This window comes from Salmo trutta, chromosome 12 (genome assembly GCF_901001165.1).
Source record: "Salmo trutta chromosome 12, fSalTru1.1, whole genome shotgun sequence".
NCBI classification, from domain to species: Eukaryota; Metazoa; Chordata; class Actinopteri; order Salmoniformes; family Salmonidae; genus Salmo; species Salmo trutta.
The window spans coordinates 37,159,766-37,185,380 of record NC_042968.1 but is presented as its reverse complement, the minus strand read 5'-3'; the positions used below and the strand labels follow the sequence as shown (position 1 = coordinate 37,185,380).

The 25,615-nt window shown below is 48.6% G+C and overlaps 1 protein-coding gene and 1 long non-coding RNA gene across 3 annotated transcripts; both read left to right on the top strand.

Moving 5' to 3' along the window:
* The first annotated feature begins 2,222 nt into the window (after positions 1 to 2,222).
* Positions 2,223 to 25,337, top strand: LOC115203482 (glutamine and serine-rich protein 1). Of its 2 annotated transcripts, none has more exons than XM_029768181.1 (13): positions 2,223 to 2,601; positions 6,006 to 6,106; positions 6,404 to 6,553; positions 6,920 to 10,237; positions 10,520 to 10,830; positions 11,034 to 11,150; positions 11,366 to 11,499; positions 11,603 to 11,802; positions 11,981 to 12,118; positions 12,803 to 12,900; positions 12,996 to 13,142; positions 13,395 to 13,490; positions 25,183 to 25,337. In XM_029768181.1, exons 1-13 carry the CDS (start codon positions 2,495 to 2,497, stop codon positions 25,321 to 25,323), a joined length of 5,058 nt encoding a protein of 1,685 aa, XP_029624041.1. In that variant the 5' UTR covers positions 2,223 to 2,494; the 3' UTR covers positions 25,324 to 25,337. The 2 variants fall into 2 exon arrangements, with proteins under 2 accessions (XP_029624041.1, XP_029624042.1); XM_029768182.1 differs by lacking the exon at positions 2,223 to 2,601 and adding an exon at positions 3,584 to 3,631.
* LOC115203483 (uncharacterized) lies at positions 15,267 to 19,879 on the top strand. The gene is made up of 4 exons (XR_003880177.1): positions 15,267 to 15,347; positions 15,399 to 15,492; positions 16,511 to 16,604; positions 19,561 to 19,879. It is a non-coding gene; the product is annotated as an uncharacterized LOC115203483 (long non-coding RNA).
* Positions 25,338 to 25,615: the final 278 nt, after the last annotated feature.

Below are 25,615 nucleotides of genomic sequence, written 5' to 3'. Positions count from 1 at the left end.
CTCTGAATCATATTAGATGTACAGTGGTTTTTAAAAGTATTGGGACAGTGACAATATTTGTTGTGAGAAAGATGCACAAATATCATCCCCCCCAATCTCCCCTGTTATTGTAAAGGTGAGAGGTTAGCATGTCTTGGGGGTATGATCTAAAATGCTAACCTCCCCTGTTATTGTAATGGTGAGAGGTTAGCATGTCTTGGGGGTATGGTATAAAATGCTAATCTCCCCTGTTATTGTAATGGTGAGAGGTTAGCATGTCTTGGGGGTATGGTATAAAATGCTAACCTCCCCTGTTATTGTAATGGTGAGAGGTTAGCATGTCTTGGGGGTATGGTATAAAATGCTAACCTCCCCTGTTATTGTAATGTTGAGAGGGTAGCATGTCTTGGGGGTATGGCATAAAATGCTAACCTCCCCTGTAATTGTAATGGTGAGAGGGTAGCATGTCTTGGGGGTATGGTATAAAATGCTAACCTCCCCTGTTATTGTAATGGTGAGAGGGTAGCATGTCTTAGGGGTATGATCTTTGTGCATCTGTAACTTTCATTATTCACGACTCCTTCAGGGTTATCTGTAATCATGGTAGCGTCCACATTAATGTAGAAGTGTTTAGAAACACATTATATTCTTATTAACAATAAAAGTGACTCCCAAATGACACAAATCAAATTTTAGTTGTCACATGCGCCGAATACAACAGGTGTAAACCTTACAGTGAAATGCTTACTTACAAGCCCTTAACCAACAATGCTTTAAGAAGTTAAGAAAAAAATAATTGATTAGTAGAAAATACATTATTTACCATGAATTTCTATTGGGCACAAAGTAATCTTAAACACAACCAAAACAAGCAGCAAATGTATCCAACACATTTTATAGAGTCACAAGCTTGATGTAATCAATGAGTGCTATGAATATGGGACCAAATACTTAACTTTTTAATACACATATAAGTGAGTTTGTCCCAATACTTTTGGTCCCCTAAAATACGGTGGGGGGGCATGTACAAAAGGTCCTGTAATTTCGAAACGGTTCGGCCGATATAGATGAAAATACCCTCAAATTAAAGCTGACAGTCGGCACTTTAACCTCCTAGTCGTATCATTTCAAAACCAAAGTACATAGACAAAATGTGTCACTGTCCCAATACTTTTGGCGCTCACTGTATGTGTTGTAACTGCTCAAGTAGACTGTGAGTTTGATGACATCACACTCAGTGCTTGACTTGGACTGAAATACTGTATGTGCCGGTACTCATTTACCTGTACTGTTTATAATATCATTTATATTATATTTTATATGTATGTCTGTGCAGGAACTCTGCAATACTTTTGAGCTAATATTCTATAGGCAGTGCAGAAACTGAAGCAGTAGAACATTTGTGGTGCCAGTACTCAGTTCCGGTGAGCTCCTGCTCACGTCAAGCTGATCACACGCTATGCTATTATGAGTGTCCCAGGATGTCTTTGGTCTTTTTTGAAGCTCCATTCATTAATGAAGAAGAAACCTATCTGTGATATTTAATGAAGTGCCTGTTAAATTGTCATAACAGGGTGCACTTTTTTTCTAGGGTTTTACAACCACAGGTTGGGATAATTATGTTTTTATTTCTGGACACTGTTGAGTAGTGGGCTGTTTCTTTACCCATCCATTTGTAAAATAGGATATTGAATTAATACTGCTCACATCTGAGCATGACTTCTGTAAGGATTAGGAGGTATAGTGACACATGTGCGTTTTGTCTTTGGATTTTAGATCTATGAATTATGCCAATGGTGAGTTTGACATCATGGGACAATGTACTGTATGTGTGCTGGTGATGCTTGGTTTGACTGATTGTGTACTTTAAGTCTATAAAACATGTGAACTGTCATTTCATAAATTGACATTTTAATGATTGTCTTGTCTCTCTGAAGAATGTTTGAATGGTGAAGTGTTAATTTTTACAGCAAAATCAAAGGCTATCATTATTTGATCATTAAATTATCTGCAAATTATATCATGATTTCTTACATAACTCTGTGACGTGCAAAGGTTAAAAAAAAAGTCTGTGCAAAGGTCGTGTTAAAAAATATATGATCAGTGATATGACTGACTATTGCTGCCATATCAGACAGGTATAAAACGTTTCACACAAAATATTGCTCCATTATTATACTGAAGGAAAATTATGAGAAATAACTCTTCCAAGTCAAGCAGCGTTGGCAGTGCATCATGGGAAATAAACCAACATGGGGACCTGATCTAAGTACCAAACCACCATGCAGTGCCTGCACACTTTTTGATTAAGGAAAACGAACAATGATTATCATCATAACCCCATGTTAAAGAGAAGCGGTTAAAAAGTTTCAGGACTAAACAGCTGAACTTGACGGCGCCTAGCAATCTATGGTCCGGGAGAATGTGATTGTTTTGTCCGGCCCCGCGCTCGTATGTGTGCCTACTGCTTCACAAAGCGCCATCCGGGAAGTGCATCACTCCCAGCCTTCGACGGATGATGGACCGGAATTATCCGAATTCCAGTTTCGCAGACCCGCTGGCCCCACCAGCACAGACCGTAGCCTGGGCCTATGAGCGGAGCACCGCAAGCATAAAGCCAAGGTAAATGAGATGAAGGAGAGGGCGGGTCACCTTTCACGGAAAATTCCGGTGATGGAAGGCCTAGCACAACAAACAGAAATGTGACGAGCTTTTAAAGTTAACGCGTCGTGTTATGGAACAATTGGGTCGAGGGCTTGACATATGAATAGAAAGTTACTGATCACTCATTGAACAGTGTTTTGGAAATGTTGGACACTCCTAAAATCTATAGGACGACATCAGCTACGTAGCTATGTTGCACGTTAATTGTCAATATGCACAATTAACTATCTACATGCAAGAATGCAATTATGTCGAATAGTTCAATCAATTATTCGATCGATTAGAACGAACCATGTTTAACTAGGAAAAAAGTCGCCAGACAGATCCTCTTAATCACACTGATGGACGGGTATATTTGCATAGCTAGCTAGATACGTTGTTGCGCGTAACGTTGTCAAATCTGAGGTGTTTCATTCGCTGATGAACTATTGACATGGTCTCACATTTTAGGAAGTAGCCTGACTGTTTGGATTGTGTTTTGACTGAAAGTGAAGTCACAGAAAGACTGATGTTTTGTACTATTTGTTGACAGTTGTCTGACGTCTACATAGTGGTCAACTCTGAATGTTTACTTCAGAGCATCTCAGGCATTGACCGTTGAACAAAGTGATGAATATGAAAGTCGTGCTTGTTACACGTATATTTGGGAGGCTCAGTGGTGTGGTTGATAATGTGTTTTTTTGTCTACTCTCTGTGTGGAGTTAACCTGGATTGCCTGTGAAAATATCCTGTTTTATAAATGGATAGCGCTGAAAATGTGGGACACAAGCTGTCCTAGTTATGGTATCTGAGTACAGGCACACAGCCAGAGACAAAATGAAGTTGATCAGATATGTGGATATTGAGGTTCAGTGTTTAGCTAAACCCTAACTACCTGTTTTCTGACATGAAGTTTAAACACATTTGACAGAATCATGTCTCTCATCTTGGCAGACTGGGCTCTTCAACTCATTTCCATCTGGATGAAGAGAGGAACCCTCTTAGTGGTGTGAGTGGGAATCTCTGTCCAGACATGAACTGTGGAGCCCCACACAGTGCCTCGGGGCAGACTGCCACCCTCCTCCTCCCACCTCCCTCCCCCAGGGTCTGAGGAGAGAGGGAGAAGTAAAGGGAGAGCGAAGGGCTGGTTAGAGACCAGTCACTTCACAGGTTATGGAGGGAAACTGGGATTGTGTGGGGTCTTGTTTTAACCTACTCACCAGCACATGTTTAGTTGAACAGTTTTAGGGGTAGGTAAGTTAAATCAGGGAAGGTAGCATATCAGACAGGTGGGTTTTAAACAGTTTTTAGTTTTTCTACGGTGAAGCTGTTAGTACTATGTCATTACATTATGAAAGTAGGCTAGACTGAACATGCTTGAAGCCTGTTCCTGAGTTCTCTCTCCAACTGCTCATTGTCCCTGTGAGTGTTCTATCCTCCAGGAAAAAGGACTTGGCCAACGTCTGTCTTTAGAGAGAACGGTGGTTTCACTCTAGAAAATAAACTGTCCCACTCAGGCAGGAGGTGGAGATCACCTCATCATCCCTGAGTATCATAATGTCTTCCTGACCTTTTCACTTTCTCTTGTCTGTGTGAAAGCACCAGCGTTTTGGTTGGTTCCTCCAAACTGATCACAGTGAGAATCAGCGTTTTGGTTGGTTCCTCCAAACTGATCACAGTGAGAATCAGCGTTTTGGTTGGTTCCTCCAAACTGATCACAGTGAGAATCAACTCAGGGAATTTAGCTTTGACTTGTGTCCTAGTTTGTAACTAGCGCTAGCTTATCTCTCCCTCACCCTTTTATTGTAGATTAGTAGGGATGTGTTAGTGAAGGGACAGAGAGAGAAGCAGATGAGATGACTCCCTTCCAGCTGTGCGTCCCCCCCCCCAGACAGTTGTTTGTCTCCTGACTAGAACATCAGTCAGTCTGCTCTGTGTTCATCGCACCGAGACGTCTCGTATTATCTGAATAATAGGAAATGGGACATGTTCATTACATGGAAACAAAATGGAGCCGGACAGACTGACTCGTTCTGGGTGGGGGGATGTGACGATATCAGTATAACAATATTTCTTTGATAGCGAAAATGAAAACATGAAGCAGACAACTCTTTGGTCCTTTAAAAACCTGCTGTATGTAAAATATTGTGTGCTATAGCTTGGAAAATAAAGAAATGTGACTCTGGATGACAACATAATGTTTGTTTCCAACATTAGGACCGTTTTCCTAAAGAAGTGAAGTCCGCTTCGGGTTTTGTTTCCTTGTCAAGATACTAATAAGTATTGCCTTACTGGTATTGTACCGGCCCCAGTTGTTTTGATGGAAAGTAGTAGTAGTAGCTAGCTGTTTGTACAGGGCCTTTCATTCTCAAGTTCTTATACTGACAAGGCTGTTTTGATGTGCCAGTGAATTGTAAAGTGCAGAATTAAAGTTTCATTGGATGCAAATATAACCCAAGGTTCATAAGGTAGTCTGTCCTCTTAAAAAGTCTATCGCTCTCTGTTCTTCTTTCATATAGCCTCCGCTTCTGTGTGGGTTAGGCCTTTGTAGGTTTCAAGACTGAGGCCGACATAAAAATATCCCACAGCTCTCATTCATAACCCTGTTATGACTTGTAACAATCCATCTTGGTTTCCTCACCCTGCTTGGGTTCCCCTGTACAGTGTACATGAATAATTCACCTGTGGCGATGCCAGTCTCTCTGTGTCTCTCTGGGGGGCTGTGGAAAGGGCATGAGGGAGCACCAGCTGCTTGTCTAGCTACAGTGACACAATTCATGACAGTGCAGGTTGATAGTGCTGCATGTTACCCTGTGGTAGCTAAGCTGTGAGCAGGGAACAACAAGTGTCTGCTCTCATGTTGTGTGGGATCCGTGTTTAGTACAGCAGTCTTCATATGAGCTCGTCTGACACCCTGTTATAATCAATACTAGTGGTTCTATAAAAATAAGCACCTGTTATGTTTCAGTTCTGTCACCGTATATCATTTTCTAATCTGTTTATCTCCGTTTCTAATGCTGAAAAAACAATACGCTCTTATGTGACTGTCAACTGTAATATTATCAATGGGTGAGAGATGTTTTATATATCAATTGATTGAGACCTGTCCTGCACCACATTGTTAAGGGCCTCCATTGCGCCTGACACACTTTTGTAAGCTTGCATCATGGGCCTATAAATAGCGTCTGGGTCTCTGTGTGACAGGGCAAGGTCCAGGGGACTGACGGGCACAGTGTGATGGTGGTCACACCGTGTTGTTGATGTATGGAATAAGCTTGTCTGGTTTAGTGCCTCTGAGGCATGGTGAGGTTGCACAGTAAAGGTGCAAAACGTGCGTGTCCTAATGTGTGTGTGTGTGTGTGTGTGTGTGTTCCTTTCCGCAGTGCCAGTTATGGTGCCACGCACCTGGAGTCGGAGCTCCTCCATCGGCAGACCTACGCCTGCACCCAGCTGCCCACCTACACCACTACCCATCACCCTACTGGTAAGATGGTGCTTTAATAAAGGACTAAGTTTAATGAACTGTAGAGGGCTGCCACTCACACTGTGTTGTTTTGTAGGAAGACCATTAGGAGAATGTTACTGTGCCTGCATCAGTAACCGGTCATGTCTAGACGGATACAACTTTTGTCAAATTGACTTTTTTTTTAACCTAATTCACCTAACCTGCTCTGAAAAGTACATTTCTGTCACAATCTGTATCCCTTCTAGACACAACCTCAGTAACCTCATGACACGTTCTGTCTCTCTTCACCGCCTCCCCTTCTTCCACCTCTCCCAGGTCTGTCGGGGGGGTTTGACTCAGGCACGAACACTACTGAGACCTCTGTCATGAACTTCCTGTCGGCCATGGAGTCTAGAGCCCTGCAGCAGGCTGGTCCTGTCGGGGCCTCTCTGCTCCCCCCCTTTAGGACCACCACGTGGCAGACCGGTGAGGCCACACACACCTTATACACACACCAAATGGCTGCCGTTTTGCACACTCATTTTTGAGTGTTGTGAATTATTTGTTGTCGATTTATGAATTGTTCTGTGCGTCATGATTTCCAAAGAAAATGACATTTTGAATTGAGGCACCATGCTGGTTTCAATTTGGAAATGAGGGCTGTATCCATTCCACTCAGTTCATATATTAGACATCGTTGGCCTTGTTCTCTTTCTACCTCTCTCATGTTTTGTTCATCTGTCATGTGTGAACTGTGTTAGCGGCTTGTCTTTGTCTATCATTTTCTATTTTGTTTGGATGTGTACTTGCCCGAAGATTTATCTTTATTCATCTTTTTTTATTTTCCCTTAGGCGCTAACCCCACCACAGAGCTGTTCCTCACCGGAGCCCTGCCTACCAGCGCCACATTTCCCTATCCTGCCCCCCTCTCCTCTTATCAACACCCTGGTGCCTTCCCCTCGCGGAGCTACGCCACCACCCCCTCCCTGGCCCTCCAGGACCACGCCTTCAGCACCTCCACCAATGGCCTGCTCTCCTCCCACCTCGACCCCCTGCTGCAGCTTAAACCCAGCCAGGCCACGCTACCTACCTCCCTGGCCTTCGACCGCCTCCCCACCCCCTCCCTGGGCGCTGCCCTCCCTCCCCAGTCATCCACATATCGCTCGGCCCAGGAGTCAGCCCCCCACCTCCTGCAGCCCCAGTTTGGGCTACTGCCCTTGGCTACCCAGTCAGCCCCCCAGCCTTACGGGGTGCCCATCTTCTCGGGCTCCATCGAGAGAGCACTTCAGCGGGAATGTAGTGTGATCAAGCACCACCAGAGGCCTTCTAGCAGCAGCCACGCTGTCTCAGAGCAGCTGCCTGGCTTGCAGCATTCCCTGCAGGGCTACCTCGGCTCAGGCAGCGCGGAGGGGGATGGCTCCTTCCAGCAGGACCCCTCGAGGCAGACCCCAGTGCCCTGCAGCACCTCCATGGGGACGGACTCCTCCCAGGGGGTCAACGGCGCGCAGCAGCCCAAGACAGGTGTGCAATCTCAGGCCTACCCCTCCTCCATCCCCTCCCCCTCTGGGTACTGCTCGTCCTCCACGGGTGCCAAGACTAAAGACTGTTCTTCCAAACTGGCCCCAGATGGCAGACAGGGTCACCCCCAGTCACAGGGTGGATCTCCAGAGAGCTACCCCTCCCCAGGGCAGGGGCCAGGGCTGAAGCAGGGTTCAGTGATTGCCAGCCAGCAGACTCAGCCATACACATCGGCCCCGCTGCCCAGTCTGCTGTCCACTCTCAGCCACTCTCAGAGTTACATCACCTCCCAGGCTTACTCCTCTTCCTCCTCAGACCTCCTCAGGCCTTCTCTCTATAAGACCCTGCCCTCCTTCTCTGGCCATTCAGGCAATGTAGCGTCTGTCAGTCAGTCCCTGGTCTACTGCTCCAGCCCTGGGCAGAGCCAGGATGATGTGGGCCAGTACGGAGCCCAGGTACAGGGCCTGTGTCTGGGCAACCCCTCTCAGAGCTCCCCCGCCAGCCACTCTCAGGGTGCCCCTAACGTGAGCTACCTGTCTCAGGGGCAGGCTTCGGTCACTCAGTCTCAGAGCTACGCCGCAGGACAATCCCTCAGCGCCCCCTACCCCTCCGCCCAGAGGTTACCCACATCAATATCGGGCCAGGGCTACACCCCCTTCTCTTCAGCCCCTCCCCTCGCCTTACAGAACAACTGCAGATCCTCAGTACAGGACCTAAAGCCAGCCTACTGCAAACTGAAACTGGAAGGAGAGATCCCCATCGAGGACCTCCAGGCTCTCCAGCAGGTCTCTTTAGAAACCTCCAGCCTGGGGGGAAGTGACAATGTGGTCTACGTAGTCTCCAAAATGGATGACCGTTACAACACTCAGAGTGTGATCCGGAGCAACTCGCGAGCCGAAGACCAGCTCATGGGTCCAAAGACTAGGACCAACGCCCAGCTCATGTCTTCCCATGAGGAGCTCAAACAGCACTCGCTCCTGCTCAAAGGGCCCGAGCCACGGCAACAAAATCACCAGGCCAACGCCCAGTCTGCCCTGAACCACACACAGAACCAGTATATCAGGGTCCCCAACTCTCAGGTTCTACTGGAGTCTGATCGGGACCAGCAGATGGTCCTGATCCAGCAGCCTCTCATCCACTGTGGTCTCAACCCTTCCAAGGTGCAGCTGACCCCCGGGTCAGGCCAGGTCCCGGTCCAGTACCTTCACATGGAGGGAGATCATCTGATCAGCGTTAGCCTCAATGGCAGCCAGAGCCAGCCTGGGCCAGTAGGCCAGAACACCATCACGGACTCCTCCATACTTCACCTCTCTTCGCCAAAAGACCCTTACAGCCAATCGACCAATCAGCAGCAGTCGCAGGACGCCAAGCACCATTTCGCCCTGAGCTCCATCTGCTTCCCAGAGTCCATGCTGCTGGCAGACGAGAGGAACATCCTGTCCAATGTGGACGACATCCTGGCCGCCACGGCAGCCGCATGCGGTGTCACGCCGCAGGACTTTGTCAAAGCCACGTCCGGCGCCGCTGAGGGCGACATGGCCGACCCCAAGGGTCATTTCCAGACTGGGGACACCAGACACCAGTCACCTAGTTTCTCCTCTTCATCTTCCCAGACCTCCATCATCACCAACACTAACTCCCATAACACCATGACTCTGAATCTCAATGGCTCTCCTATGACCTCAGACGGACACCAGTTTCCTAAAGCGGAGGGGCATCTGGGGCAACAGTACTCAATGTCACACTCGCACACCACTGTAGTCAACCCCAGGCATGACATGGGTGCCGACAAGGGTTTGCTACGGAAGCCCGGAGATGAGCCAATCAACATTTCGCCCAAAGGACAGTCTGTTTACCCTAGCAACAGGGCCGATGGCAACCCCAACGGAGGCCACTCTGAGAATGAGTACCACCTGGCTGGCCTGGGGTACGACCCCTCAGGGAACCTCAACAGAGGCAAGGCCAATAAGCACAACCCCAAAGGGCCCAAAGTCATCAAGAGAGAAGACGGCCTTGACGAGTGTCCCTCTGACGGCTTTGTCAACCCCAAAAAGAGGGTCCGCCCCAAGGCTTTGGCCAAGCCACCTGTTCCAGAGGAAGAGAACATCCAACCAAGGAAAAAGCCAGTCCAGGCCAAGAGGCAGAACTCCCGGGGCAGCGACCCCACCAGCTCCCCCTCCACCTCGGAGGCGGTCTACGACAGCTACCAGCAGCAGGAGAGGATGAGGCAGAAGATCCGTGAGGTGGAGGAGCAACAGCCAGAGGTCAAGACAGGCTTCATTGGCTCCTTTCTGGACTTCCTCAAGTCAGGTCCCAAACAGCACTTCTCCTCGCCCCCCGTACGGACCCCCAGTCGCTCCCGCAAGCCCTCGGCTTCGTCCAAACGGCCCCTGTGCGCCATACCGCCTCTACCTCTGAAAATACAACCTCCATCAGCCCCATTGATAGGCGATGAGGGCCTTGGGGTCGCGGGGAGCTCTCAGCAGCAGCAGAAGCGTCTGGAGGAAGAGCTCCAGAAGAACCTGGAGACACTGCCATCGTTTAGCTCGGACGAGGATGAGAGCAGCGCTGGAAAGAACCAGGCCCTCCAGAACAGCATCAGCTCAGCCCTGTCGGCCCTGGACGAGCCCTCAGACAGGACACACAAAGCGGGTAAACATGGATGGGCTGCCCTTACAAGCCCTTATGATTCAGTCATCTGGTTTGTTAGTTATCAGTGTAGGGTGAGACAGCATTGTTCCCTGAATGGATACCATTTAAATAAAATGCTTTGTTTTTTGTCTCCAAAACCATTTTCATAATCAAGGAAAATATGGCTTATTGCATTCATTAGTACCCATATTATATCCAGTAGTTACCACATTTTAACATCTAATACCCTAACCTCTATCCCCTCTCTCCTCTCCCTTCTCCCTCTCTTCTCTCCATCAACAGACAACAGACTCTCCAACTCTCTCCTGAAGCCAGACCAGGCTCCCAGCATGCCCCACTCAGTCTCCAAAGCCCAGGAGCAGCAGACGGCTGCACCGAAGGAGTCCTCGACAACCAGCTCGTCGTCATTGGTGACTGGGTCGTCGGGGCAGGAGGGGGCGAAGCCGGCGCCCCCAGGCCAGCTGGCCGTCCAGCTGACCAGCGTGGCCATAGAAGGACTGACGGACGAAGAACTGTCGGACAGCGGGGGAGAGGGCATGTACCGGGAGAGGGACGAGTTTGTGGTCAAAAACGAGGACACAGGGAGCCTGAAGGTAGGAGGGATGGGAGGGGATTTGTGTGAAAGCAGACCTTGGCTGAGATTCCATTTTTGTGGTCAGTCAGTCTTATACAGTTAGTCCAGATATATAAAACCTATTTGTGTCTGTGTGTGGTTTGTGTTTGTTCTATTGATCCATGCTGAGACTTGTTCTACTCGTGTGTGTGTGTGTGTGTGTGTGTGTGGTGATTTGTGTAGGTGACATTGACAGCAGGACAGGAACCCCCAGCCATCTGGAAGGTCCAGAAAGCTCTGCTGCAGAAGTTTGTCCCTGAGCTGAGGGACAGCAAGAGAGTGTTCTCAGCCACTAACAGTGTAGGGACAGGCATACATATGATTAGACACACACACCTATGCATGCACATACACACACTACTCATGAACACACACTCACAGATGATGATTTGTGTGTGTGTATAAATCCCCATAGAGTTTGAATTGTTAACATTATTCTGTAAGCAGAGTAACATGAATCCACTCTGTTGTTCAGATCACAGTACTGCTGTTGTGTGTGTATACATCCCTTCTAGTATCTGGGCTACTTTGGCGACGCTAAGACCATGTACAGGAGGGTGTATGTCAAGTTCCTGGACACGGTCAACAAGAAGGAGTACGTTCGGGTCTGCAACCGCAAACCACGCTGCAAGCCCATGTCCTCCATGAGGTACTGATATCTGTTACAGTACTTATTTACCTGAACCTGTCTCATGTTCATAATTTTAAATCTTGTTTCATTCATTCATTTCTACCTTCATTCTCTCCTCCAGAGGCTCCCAGGCGAAGACACTGCTCGGTCTAAAGACTCCTCCCCGCTCAGTGAACTCTGACCCTCTCGCTACGCCCACATCACAGAAGTCCCAGTCCAAGCCTCGCGCCAAGCAGCCCAAGACCAAGGCAGAGCCCCCGCCCAAGAAGAGGAGGAAGTGGAAGGAGGAGTCCTCTCCTGAGGATGAGGCTGAAGATGATGGTGAGGGTTGAGGCTTTAGAGGGCCTTCATTTAGGCTCATTCCCATGGCTTTGATGGCTTGATGGAGCTCAGCAACTAAATCTTGGAGCTTTGCAACTTCCTCTGTTATGTGCTGTTTTATCTCTCTTGTTCTTCCCTCTCCCTCGTCCCCTCTCTCTCTTTTCTCTCTCTGTCTCAGAGTTCACTCCTCCAGTGCTGTTTTCCTCTCGGTTCCTCAACACCAGGACCATGAAGGAGACGTTTAAGAGCTTTGTAGAGCTGCTGATCAGCGTTGCCCTGGATGCAGACGTGATGAGCGCTCTGGAGAGGGAGAACGGTGGGTATACCCCTAACAGAGGGGAGAGGGGGATGGTTGGTACCCTTCCAGCATTGGGGAACATCCCGCGTCCCCCTGTGCGCGCACCCGCCTTGTCTATTTCTATGGGTACAACTGCTGTTCATGAGACGTGCTTTTCACACCCCTCTTGTTGGTGGAGAGAACATTTTGTAGGTTTAAAGCTTATTTCCTGCATTTCTACACATTATGTCATGGGGTGCAAAGAAAATGGTGTTTTTCAATCAAATTTTCTTGCAAATCTATTCATTTTGCCATGTCTAATGTGTATGTGATATTTGAGTGACAAAAAAAGGACAACTATCTATGGGCTATAAAACGTTATCTGACATGGACTGACATGGACTAGTTGATCTGGACATTTCTGACGGGTTCTAAATATCTCTCTGCAGTGACTGACATGACAAGAGGAACTGATGATGCACTACCCAATTTCTACATGACACCTTCTGCATTCTACTGTTACAACTTTCAACAGTAACATGAAAGCCGGACTGAGTTCCTTAAAAAAAGATTTGGGAACGACTGCCGTAGGGGGGTTAGGGAAGGGGACAGGTGTATTCACGGGGGAGTAATCAGGTTGGGCATATCTGAGGAGAGAGGGGAAGGGAGTGGAAAGGTGGCTGTAGAATTTAGGAAGCTGATCACATTGTTTCTGGGGTTCAGATGAGCTGTTGCTGCCCCACATGAAGAGAGTGGACGGGATGATCTGGGACAACAGGAGACGCCTGCTGCCCAGACTACGAGTGGGACAACTCTTTAAGGTTTGTGTTTTAGCATTCTCCTGAAAATAAATATAGGCCTCTGCCTTCCTCAACAACCTATTATTGAGTACCTCTCACATTGTCTCTGTCCTCAGACGGCTCTGGACAGCTTCCCAGAGATCTCGGTGGTAACAGAGCTCAAGAAGGATGGGGAGACCCCAGCCTTTAAGGTGCGGCTTAGTGGGAAGGCCTACAACAGGAAGAACATGAAGCCTTCCAGGTCCCCCAGCAAACTGCCCCTGGTAAGAGGCTCTATGTTGACACTGCTATTTACAGTGCGGGCCAGAGGGAAAGAAGAAGCACTTTCTGGTTTTGTCCGGTAGAGGGCGTCCTGCACTCAGTTTGTGTCTCTGTTTCTGTGACTGCTCTTTTTGTAAGTACTGCTTGATGTGAATGCATTTAGTTTTTTATGCTTACTTGACCAAACTGTGAAGTCTGCGTCGAGTGTTTAGGAAAATGTAGTGTAATGAACTCTGTGTTCTGTCTGTCTCTAGGAATACACAGTGGACCAGCAGAAACCCCAGTGGTTCTCCCTCTACCATTCTCTACAGCATTACAAGTACCACACATACCTCATGTGTAAGGATGAGGTGAGACAGCACTCTGTGTCTCTGTGAGTGGCCTAGTGTGACCACATGTCCCTGCATGTTGGCCCTTTGTCCTGCAAGCAAACAATCATGTCCCACATTTTATCAACAGACTAAAACAACTCCCTCCCACCAGGCTACACTGTCCCGCAAAGTTGTCCCACATTTTATCAACAGACTAAAACAACTCCCTCCCACCAGGCTACACTGTCCCGCAAAGTTGTCCCACATTTTATCAACAGACTAAAACAACTCCCTCCCACCAGGCTACACTGTCCCGCAAAGTTGTCCCACATTTGGGTATTTTAAATGTGGTCACCCTAGTGGGGTCAGGCATGTGTACTGTGTGTGCCCCGGTGTGTCTGTGGTGGAATACTTCAGGGATGCTAAGAACACGACCATGTACAGGAGTGTGTCTTTGGATAATACACCCTAACCAGCTGTCTAGTTGGTCCACATTGTCCTCAGTCTAAACCATACACACTAGTCAGCTGTCTAGTTGGTCCACATTGTCCTCAGTCTAAACCATACACACTAGTCAGCTGTCTAGTTGGTCCACATTGCCCTCAGTCTAAACCATACACACTAGTCAGCTGTCTAGTTGGTCCACATTGCCCTCGGTCTAAACCATACACACTAGTCAGCTGTCTAGTTGGTCCACATTGTTTTCAGTCTAAACAATACACCCTAACCAGCTGTCTAGTTGGTCCACATTGCCCTCGGTCTAAACAATACACACTAGTCAGCTGTCTAGTTGGTCCACATTGTCCTCAGTCTAAACCATACACACGAGCCAGCTGTCTAGTTGGTCCACATTGCCCTCGGTCTAAACAATACACACTAGTCAGCTGTCTAGTTGGTCCACATTGTCCTCGGTCTAAACCATACACACTAGCCAGCTGTCTAGTTGGTCCACATTGCCCTCGGTCTAAACCATACACACTAGCCAGCTGTCTAGTTGGTCCACATTGCCCTCGGTCTAAACAATACACACTAGTCAGCTGTCTAGTTGGTCCACATTGTCCTCGGTCTAAACCATACACACTAGTCAGCTGTCTAGTTGGTCCACATTGTTTTCAGTCTAAACAATACACCCTAACCAGCTGTCTAGTTGGTCCACATTGCCCTCGGTCTAAACAATACACACTAGTCAGCTGTCTAGTTGGTCCACATTGTCCTCAGTCTAAACCATACACACGAGCCAGCTGTCTAGTTGGTCCACATTGCCCTCGGTCTAAACAATACACACTAGTCAGCTGTCTAGTTGGTCCACATTGTCCTCGGTCTAAACCATACACACTAGCCAGCTGTCTAGTTGGTCCACATTGCCCTCGGTCTAAACCATACACACTAGCCAGCTGTCTAGTTGGTCCACATTGCCCTCGGTCTAAACAATACACACTAGTCAGCTGTCTAGTTGGTCCACATTGTCCTCGGTCTAAACCATACACACTAGCCAGCTGTCTAGTTGGTCCACATTGTCCTCGGTCTAAACCATACACACTAGCCAGCTGTCTAGTTGGTCCACATTGTCCTCAGTCTAAACAATACACCCTAGCCAGCTGTCTAGTTGGTCCACATTGCCCTCGGTCTAAACAATACACCCTAACCAGCTGTCTAGTTGGCCCACATTGTCCTCAGTCTAAACAATACACCCTAACCAGCTGTCTAGTTGGTCCACATTGCCCTCAGTCTAAACAATACACCCTAACCAGCTGTCTAGTTGGTCCACATTGCCCTCGGTCTAAACAATACACACTAGCCAGCTGGTCCACATTGCCCTCAGTCTAAACAATACACCCTAGCCAGCTGTCTAGTTGGTCCACATTGCCCTCGGTCTAAACAATACACACTAGCCAGGTGTCTAGTTGGCTCACATTGCCCTCGGTCTAAGCAATACACACTAGCCAGCTGGTCCACATTGCCCTCAGTCTAAACAATACACCCTAGCCAGCTGTCTAGTTGGTCCACATTGCCCTCGGTCTAAACAATACACACTAGCCAGGTGTCTAGTTGGCTCACATTGCCCTCGGTCTAAGCAATACATCCTAGCCAGCTGTCTAGTTGGTCCACATTGCCCTCAGTCTAAACAATACACCCTAGCCAGCTGTCTAGTTGGCTTACATTGCCCTGTCTAAACAATACACACTAGCCAGCTGTCTAGTTGGTCCACATTGCCCTCAGTCTAAACAATACACACTAGCCAGCTGTCTAGTTGGTCCACATTGCCCTCAGTCTAAACAATACAGCCTAACCAGCTGTCTAGTTGGTCCACATTGCCCTCAGTCTAAACCATACACAATAGTCAGCTGTCTAGTTGGCTCACATTGCCCTCGGTCTAAACCATACACACTAGTCAGCTGTCTAGTTGGTCCACATTGCCCTCGGTCTAAACCATACATACTAGTCAGCTGTCTAGTTGGTCCACATTGCCCTCGGTCTAAACCATACACACTAGTCAGCTGTCTAGTTGGTCCACATTGTCCTCAGTCTAAACCATACACACGAGCCAGCTGTCTAGTTGGTCCACATTGCCCTCGGTCTAAACAATACACACTAGTCAGCTGTCTAGTTGGTCCACATTGTCCTCGGTCTAAACCATACACACTAGCCAGCTGTCTAGTTGGTCCACATTGCCCTCGGTCTAAACCATACACACTAGCCAGCTGTCTAGTTGGTCCACATTGCCCTCGGTCTAAACAATACACACTAGTCAGCTGTCTAGTTGGTCCACATTGTCCTCGGTCTAAACCATACACACTAGCCAGCTGTCTAGTTGGTCCACATTGTCCTCAGTCTAAACAATACACCCTAGCCAGCTGTCTAGTTGGTCCACATTGCCCTCGGTCTAAACAATACACCCTAACCAGCTGTCTAGTTGGCCCACATTGTCCTCGGTCTAAACAATACACCCTAACCAGCTGTCTAGTTGGTCCACATTGCCCTCAGTCTAAACAATACACCCTAACCAGCTGTCTAGTTGGTCCACATTGCCCTCGGTCTAAACAATACACACTAGCCAGCTGGTCCACATTGCCCTCAGTCTAAACAATACACCCTAGCCAGCTGTCTAGTTGGTCCACATTGCCCTCGGTCTAAACAATACACACTAGCCAGGTGTCTAGTTGGCTCACATTGCCCTCGGTCTAAGCAATACATCCTAGCCAGCTGTCTAGTTGGTCCACATTGCCCTCAGTCTAAACAATACACCCTAGCCAGCTGTCTAGTTGGCTTACATTGCCCTGTCTAAACAATACACACTAGCCAGCTGTCTAGTTGGTCCACATTGCCCTCGGTCTAAACATTACACCCTAGCCAGCTGTCTAGTTGGTCCACATTGCCCTCAGTCTAAACAATACACCCTAGCTAGCTGTCTAGTTGGTCCACATTGCCCTCAGTCTAAACAATACACCCTAGCCAGCTGTCTAGTTGGCTCACATTGCCCTCAGTCTAAACAATACACCCTAGCCAGCTGTCTAGTTGGCTCACATTGCCCTCAGTCTAAACAATACACCATAGCCAGCTGTCTAGTTGGTCCACATTGCCCTCGGTCTAAACAATACACTCTAGCCAGCTGTCTAGTTGGTCCACATTGCCCTCGGTCTAAACCATACACACTAGTCAGCTGTCTAGTTGGTCCACATTGCCCTCGGTCTAAACCATACACACTAGTCAGCTGTCTAGTTGGTCCACATTGCCCTCGGTCTAAACCATACACACTAGTCAGCTGTCTAGTTGGTTCACATTGCCCTCGGTCTAAACCATACACACTAGTCAGCTGTCTAGTTGGTCCACATTGCCCTCGGTCTAAATCATACACACTAGTCAGTTGTCTAGTTTGTCCACATTGCCCTCGGTCTAAACAATACACCCTAGCCAGCTGTCTAGTTGGTCCACATTGCCCTCGGTCTAAACAATACACCCTAGCCAGCTGTCTAGTTGGTCCACATTGCCCTGGGTCTAAACAATACACCCTAGCCAGCTGTCTAGTTGGTCCACATTGCCCTCGGTCTAAACAATACACCCTAGCCAGCTGTCTAGTTGGTCCACATTGCCCTGGGTCTAAACAATACACCCTAGCCAGCTGTCTAGTTGGTCCACATTGCCCTGGGTCTAAACAATACACCCTAGCCAGCTGTCTAGTTGGTCCACATTGCCCTGGGTCTAAACAATACACCGTAGCCAGCTGTCTAGTTGGTCCACATTGCCCTCAGTCTAAACCATACACACTAGTCAGCTGTCTAGTTGGTCCACATTGCCCTCGGTCTAAACCATACACCCTAACCAGCTGTCTAGTTGGTCCACATTGCCCTCAGTCTAAGCAATACACACTAGCCAGCTGTCTAGTTGGTCCACATTGCCCTCAGTCTAAACAATACACCCTAACCAGCTGTCTAGTTGGTCCACATTGCCCTCAGTCTAAACCATACACACTAGTCAGCTGTCTAGTTGGTCCACATTGCCCTCGGTCTAAACAATACACCCTAGCCAGCTGTCTAGTTGGTCCACATTGCCCTCGGTCTAAACCATACACCCTAGCCAGCTGTCTAGTTGGTCCACATTGCCCTCGGTCTAAACAATACACCCTAGCCAGCTGTCTAGTTGGTCCACATTGCCCTGGGTCTAAACAATACACCCTAACCAGCTGTCTAGTTGGTCCACATTGCCCTCGGTCTAAACAATACACACTAACCAGCTGTGTAGTTGGTCCACATTGCCCTCAGTCTAAACAATACACCCTAGCCAGCTGTCTAGTTGGTCCACATTGCCCTCGGTCTAAACAATACACCATAGCCAGCTGTCTAGTTGGTCCACATTGCCCTCGGTCTAAACAATACACCATAGCCAGCTGTCTAGTTGGTCCACATTGCCCTCAGTCTAAACCATACACACTAGTCAGCTGTCTAGTTGGTCCACATTGCCCTCAGTCTAAACCATACACACTAGTCAGCTGTCTAGTTGGTCCACATTGCCCTCGGTCTAAACCATACACCCTAACCAGCTGTCTAGTTGGTCCACATTGCCCTCAGTCTAAACAATACACCCTAGCCAGCTGTCTAGTTGGTCCACATTGCCCACAGTCTAAACAATACAGCCTAACCAGCTGTCTAGTTGGTCCACATTGCCCTCAGTCTAAACCATACACACTAGTCAGCTGTCTAGTTGGTCCACATTGCCCTCAGTCTAAACCATACACACTAGTCAGCTGTCTAGTTGGTCCACATTGCCCTCGGTCTAAACCATACACACTAGCCAGCTGTCTAGTTGGTCCACATTGCCCTCGGTCTAAACCATACACACTAGCCAGCTGTCTAGTTGGTCCACATTGCCCTCGGTCTAAACAATACACACTAGTCAGCTGTCTAGTTGGTCCACATTGTCCTCGGTCTAAACCATACACACTAGTCAGCTGTCTAGTTGGTCCACATTGTTTTCAGTCTAAACAATACACCCTAACCAGCTGTCTAGTTGGTCCACATTGCCCTCGGTCTAAACAATACACACTAGTCAGCTGTCTAGTTGGTCCACATTGTCCTCAGTCTAAACCATACACACGAGCCAGCTGTCTAGTTGGTCCACATTGCCCTCGGTCTAAACAATACACACTAGTCAGCTGTCTAGTTGGTCCACATTGTCCTCGGTCTAAACCATACACACTAGCCAGCTGTCTAGTTGGTCCACATTGCCCTCGGTCTAAACCATACACACTAGCCAGCTGTCTAGTTGGTCCACATTGCCCTCGGTCTAAACAATACACACTAGTCAGCTGTCTAGTTGGTCCACATTGTCCTCGGTCTAAACCATACACACTAGCCAGCTGTCTAGTTGGTCCACATTGTCCTCAGTCTAAACAATACACCCTAGCCAGCTGTCTAGTTGGTCCACATTGCCCTCGGTCTAAACAATACACCCTAACCAGCTGTCTAGTTGGCCCACATTGTCCTCAGTCTAAACAATACACCCTAACCAGCTGTCTAGTTGGTCCACATTGCCCTCAGTCTAAACAATACACCCTAACCAGCTGTCTAGTTGGTCCACATTGCCCTCGGTCTAAACAATACACACTAGCCAGCTGGTCCACATTGCCCTCAGTCTAAACAATACACCCTAGCCAGCTGTCTAGTTGGTCCACATTGCCCTCGGTCTAAACAATACACACTAGCCAGGTGTCTAGTTGGCTCACATTGCCCTCGGTCTAAGCAATACACACTAGCCAGCTGGTCCACATTGCCCTCAGTCTAAACAATACACCCTAGCCAGCTGTCTAGTTGGTCCACATTGCCCTCGGTCTAAACAATACACACTAGCCAGGTGTCTAGTTGGCTCACATTGCCCTCGGTCTAAGCAATACATCCTAGCCAGCTGTCTAGTTGGTCCACATTGCCCTCAGTCTAAACAATACACCCTAGCCAGCTGTCTAGTTGGTCCACATTGCCCTCAGTCTAAACAATACACCCTAGCTAGCTGTCTAGTTGGTCCACATTGCCCTCAGTCTAAACAATACACCCTAGCCAGCTGTCTAGTTGGCTCACATTGCCCTCAGTCTAAACAATACACCCTAGCCAGCTGTCTAGTTGGCTCACATTGCCCTCAGTCTAAACAATACACCCTAGCCAGCTGTCTAGTTGGTCCACATTGCCCTCGGTCTAAACAATACACTCTAGCCAGCTGTCTAGTTGGTCCACATTGCCCTCGGTCTAAACCATACACACTAGTCAGCTGTCTAGTTGGTCCACATTGCCCTCGGTCTAAACCATACACACTAGTCAGCTGTCTAGTTGGTCCACATTGCCCTCGGTCTAAACCATACACACTAGTCAGCTGTCTAGTTGGTTCACATTGCCCTTGGTCTAAACCATACACACTAGTCAGCTGTCTAGTTGGTCCACATTGCCCTCGGTCTAAATCATACACACTAGTCAGTTGTCTAGTTGGTCCACATTGCCCTCGGTCTAAACAATACACCCTAGCCAGCTGTCTAGTTGGTCCACATTGCCCTCGGTCTAAACAATACACCCTAGCCAGCTGTCTAGTTGGTCCACATTGCCCTGGGTCTAAACAATACACCCTAGCCAGCTGTCTAGTTGGTCCACATTGCCCTCGGTCTAAACAATACACCCTAGCCAGCTGTCTAGTTGGTCCACATTGCCCTGGGTCTAAACAATACACCCTAGCCAGCTGTCTAGTTGGTCCACATTGCCCTGGGTCTAAATAATACACCCTAGCCAGCTGTCTAGTTGGTCCACATTGCCCTGGGTCTAAACAATACACCGTAGCCAGCTGTCTAGTTGGTCCACATTGCCCTCAGTCTAAACCATACACACTAGTCAGCTGTCTAGTTGGTCCACATTGCCCTCGGTCTAAACCATACACCCTAACCAGCTGTCTAGTTGGTCCACATTGCCCTCAGTCTAAGCAATACACACTAGCCAGCTGTCTAGTTGGTCCACATTGCCCTCAGTCTAAACAATACACCCTAACCAGCTGTCTAGTTGGTCCACATTGCCCTCAGTCTAAACCATACACACTAGTCAGCTGTCTAGTTGGTCCACATTGCCCTCGGTCTAAACCATACACACTAGTCAGCTGTCTAGTTGGTCCACATTGCCCTCGGTCTAAACAATACACCCTAGCCAGCTGTCTAGTTGGTCCACATTGCCCTCGGTCTAAACCATACACCCTAGCCAGCTGTCTAGTTGGTCCACATTGCCCTCGGTCTAAACAATACACCCTAGCCAGCTGTCTAGTTGGTCCACATTGCCCTGGGTCTAAACAATACACCCTAACCAGCTGTCTAGTTGGTCCACATTGCCCTCGGTCTAAACAATACACACTAACCAGCTGTGTAGTTGGTCCACATTGCCCTCAGTCTAAACAATACACCCTAGCCAGCTGTCTAGTTGGTCCACATTGCCCTCGGTCTAAACAATACACCATAGCCAGCTGTCTAGTTGGTCCACATTGCCCTCGGTCTAAACAATACACCATAGCCAGCTGTCTAGTTGGTCCACATTGCCCTCGGTCTAAACAATACACCATAGCCAGCTGTCTAGTTGGTCCACATTGCCCTCAGTCTAAACCATACACACTAGTCAGCTGTCTAGTTGGTCCACATTGCCCTCGGTCTAAACCATACACCCTAACCAGCTGTCTAGTTGGTCCACATTGCCCTCAGTCTAAGCAATACACACTAGCCAGCTGTCTAGTTGGTCCACATTGCCCTCAGTCTAAACAATACACCCTAACCAGCTGTCTAGTTGGTCCACATTGCCCTCAGTCTAAACCATACACACTAGTCAGCTGTCTAGTTGGTCCACATTGCCCTCGGTCTAAACCATACACACTAGTCAGCTGTCTAGTTGGTCCACATTGCCCTCGGTCTAAACAATACACCCTAGCCAGCTGTCTAGTTGGTCCACATTGCCCTCGGTCTAAACCATACACCCTAGCCAGCTGTCTAGTTGGTCCACATTGCCCTCGGTCTAAACAATACACCCTAGCCAGCTGTCTAGTTGGTCCACATTGCCCTCGGTCTAAACAATACACCCTAACCAGCTGTCTAGTTGGTCCACATTGCCCTCGGTCTAAACAATACACACTAACCAGCTGTGTAGTTGGTCCACATTGCCCTCAGTCTAAACAATACACCCTAGCCAGCTGTCTAGTTGGTCCACATTGCCCTCGGTCTAAACAATACACCATAGCCAGCTGTCTAGTTGGTCCACATTGCCCTCGGTCTAAACAATACACCATAGCCAGCTGTCTAGTTGGTCCACATTGCCCTCAGTCTAAACCATACACACTAGTCAGCTGTCTAGTTGGTCCACATTGCCCTCAGTCTAAACCATACACACTAGTCAGCTGTCTAGTTGGTCCACATTGCCCTCGGTCTAAACCATACACCCTAACCAGCTGTCTAGTTGGTCCACATTGCCCTCAGTCTAAACAATACACCCTAGCCAGCTGTCTAGTTGGTCCACATTGCCCACAGTCTAAACAATACAGCCTAACCAGCTGTCTAGTTGGTCCACATTGCCCTCAGTCTAAACCATACACACTAGTCAGCTGTCTAGTTGGTCCACATTGCCCTCGGTCTAAACCATACACACTAGTCAGCTGTCTAGTTGGTCCACATTGCCCTCGGTCTAAACAATACACCCTAGCCAGCTGTCTAGTTGGTCCACATTGCCCTCGGTCTAAACCATACACCCTAGCCAGCTGTCTAGTTGGTCCACATTGCCCTCGGTCTAAACAATACACCCTAGCCAGCTGTCTAGTTGGTCCACATTGCCCTGGGTCTAAACAATACACCCTAACCAGCTGTCTAGTTGGTCCACATTGCCCTCGGTCTAAACAATACACACTAACCAGCTGTGTAGTTGGTCCACATTGCCCTCAGTCTAAACAATACACCCTAGCCAGCTGTCTAGTTGGTCCACATTGCCCTCGGTCTAAACAATACACCATAGCCAGCTGTCTAGTTGGTCCACATTGCCCTCGGTCTAAACAATACACCATAGCCAGCTGTCTAGTTGGTCCACATTGCCCTCAGTCTAAACCATACACACTAGTCAGCTGTCTAGTTGGTCCACATTGCCCTCAGTCTAAACCATACACACTAGTCAGCTGTCTAGTTGGTCCACATTGCCCTCGGTCTAAACCATACACCCTAACCAGCTGTCTAGTTGGTCCACATTGCCCTCAGTCTAAACAATACACCCTAGCCAGCTGTCTAGTTGGTCCACATTGCCCACAGTCTAAACAATACAGCCTAACCAGCTGTCTAGTTGGTCCACATTGCCCTCAGTCTAAACCATACACACTAGTCAGCTGTCTAGTTGGTCCACATTGCCCTCAGTCTAAACCATACACACTAGTCAGCTGTCTAGTTGGTCCACATTGCCCTCGGTCTAAACCATACACACTAGTCAGCTGTCTAGTTGGTCCACATTGCCCTCGGTCTAAACCATACACACTAGTCAGCTGTCTAGTTGGTCCACATTGCCCTAGGTCTAAACCATACACCCTAGCCAGCTGTCTAGTTGGTCCACATTGCCCTTGGTCTAAACAATACACCCTAGCCAGCTGTCTAGTTGGTCCACATTGCCCTCGGTCTAAACAATACACCCTAGCCAGCTGTCTAGTTGGTCCACATTGCCCTTGGTCTAAACAATACACCCTAGCCAGCTGTCTAGTTGGTCCACATTGCCCTCAGTCTAAACAATACACCCTAGCCAGCTGTCTAGTTGGTCCACATTGCCCTCGGTCTAAACAATACTCCCTAGCCAGCTGTCTAGTTGGTCCACATTGCCCTCGATCTAAACAATACACCCTAGCCAGCTGTCTAGTTGGTCCACATTGCCCTCGGTGTAAACAATACACCCTAACCAGCTGTCTAGTTGGTCCACATTGCCCTCGGTCTAAACAATACACCCTAACCAGCTGTCTAGTTGGTCCACATTGCCCTCGGTCTAAACAATACACCCTAGCCAGCTGTCTAGTTGGTCCACATTGCCCTCGGTGTAAACAATACACACTAGCCAGCTGTCTAGTTGGTCCACATTGCCCTCGGTCTAACCTCCAACGTGATGTTTTGACTGCAGAACGGAGACGCCTTATCAGCAGTGACCACTGAGTGTCATATTCAGATTAGAATAGTCTTGAACCTAGGTTATCTCTTCAGTAACAACCCCTCTGTATGTGTAATTGTTTGCGGCTTGTGCCTTTGTCAGGCAATACGTCACGCCCTGGCAGTGAGGCCCCTGGCAGTGAGGCCCCTGGCAGTGAGGCCCCTGGCAGTGAGGCCCCTGGCAGTGAGGCCCCTGGCAGTGAAGGCCCTGGCAGTGAGGGCCCTGGCAGACACTGAGTGCCTGGGTATGGTTTAGTTGCACAACTCTAACCCATGACAGCCATACAACTGTTGTGTGCTACCAGGGTTGTTTAGTTGGCACCAAACGGAAGAGAACGGCCTGAGGAATGAGACTCCTGTTGCAGACGGGAGTCCAACGATCATCAATCAATCAAATGTATTTATAAAGCCCTTTTTACATCAGCTGATGTCACAAAGTGCTGTACAGAAACGCTGGTGTGGTTGACGGGTGGGTTGTTTTGTGGTTGACGTGTGGGTTTTGTGGTTGACGTGTGGGTTGTTTTGTGGTTGACGTGTGGGTTTTGTGGTTGACGTGTGGGTTGTTTTGTGGTTGACGTGTGGGTTTTGTGGTTGACGTGTGGGTTGTTTTGTGGTTGACGTTTGGGTTGTTTTGTGGTTGACGGGTGGGTTGTTTTGTGGTTGACGGGTGGGTTGTTTTGTGGTTGACGGGTGGGTTGTTTTGTGGTTGACGGGTGGGTTGTTTTGTGGTTGACGTTTGGGTTGTTTTGTGGTTGACGGGTGGGTTGTTTTGTGGTTGACGTTTAGGTTGTTTTGTGGTTGACGTTTAGGTTGTTTTGTGGTTGACGGGTGGGTTGTTTTGTGGTTGACGGGTGGGTTGTTTTGTGGTTGACGGGTGGGTTGTTTTGTGGTTGACGGGTGGGTTGTTTTGTGGTTGACGGGTGGGTTGTTTTGTGGTTGACGGGTGGGTTGTTTTGTGGTTGACGTGTGGGTTGTTTTGTGGCTGACGTGTGGGTTGTTTTGTGGCTGACGTGTGGGTTGTTTTGTGGCTGACGTGTGGGTTGTTTTGTGGTTGCTGTGTTGCAGATTGCGTCATTGCGGGTGCAGGCTGGGGACATGGGGCAGGAGGAGACGGTGCAGCTGTGCATGAGGAACGGAGCCTGGGTGGAGGGCCTGTTCGACCGCTTCGGAGAGCTCCTCAACCAGGTGCAGCAGGCCTGCCTATAGCACAGAGAGAGAGAGAGAGATGGAGGGAGAGGCCTGCCTATAGCACAGAGAGAGAGAGATGGAGGGAGAGAGACCTGCCTATAGCACAGAGAGAGATGGAGGGAGAGAGACCTGCCTATAGCACAGACGGAGGGAGAGAGATCTGCCTATAGCACAGAGAGAGAGAGATGGAGGGAGAGAGACCTGCCTATAGCACAGAGAGAGAGAGAGATGGAGGGAGAGAGACCTGCCTATAGCACAGAGAGAGAGATGGAGGGAGAGAGACCTGCCTATAGCACGGACAGAGAGAGAG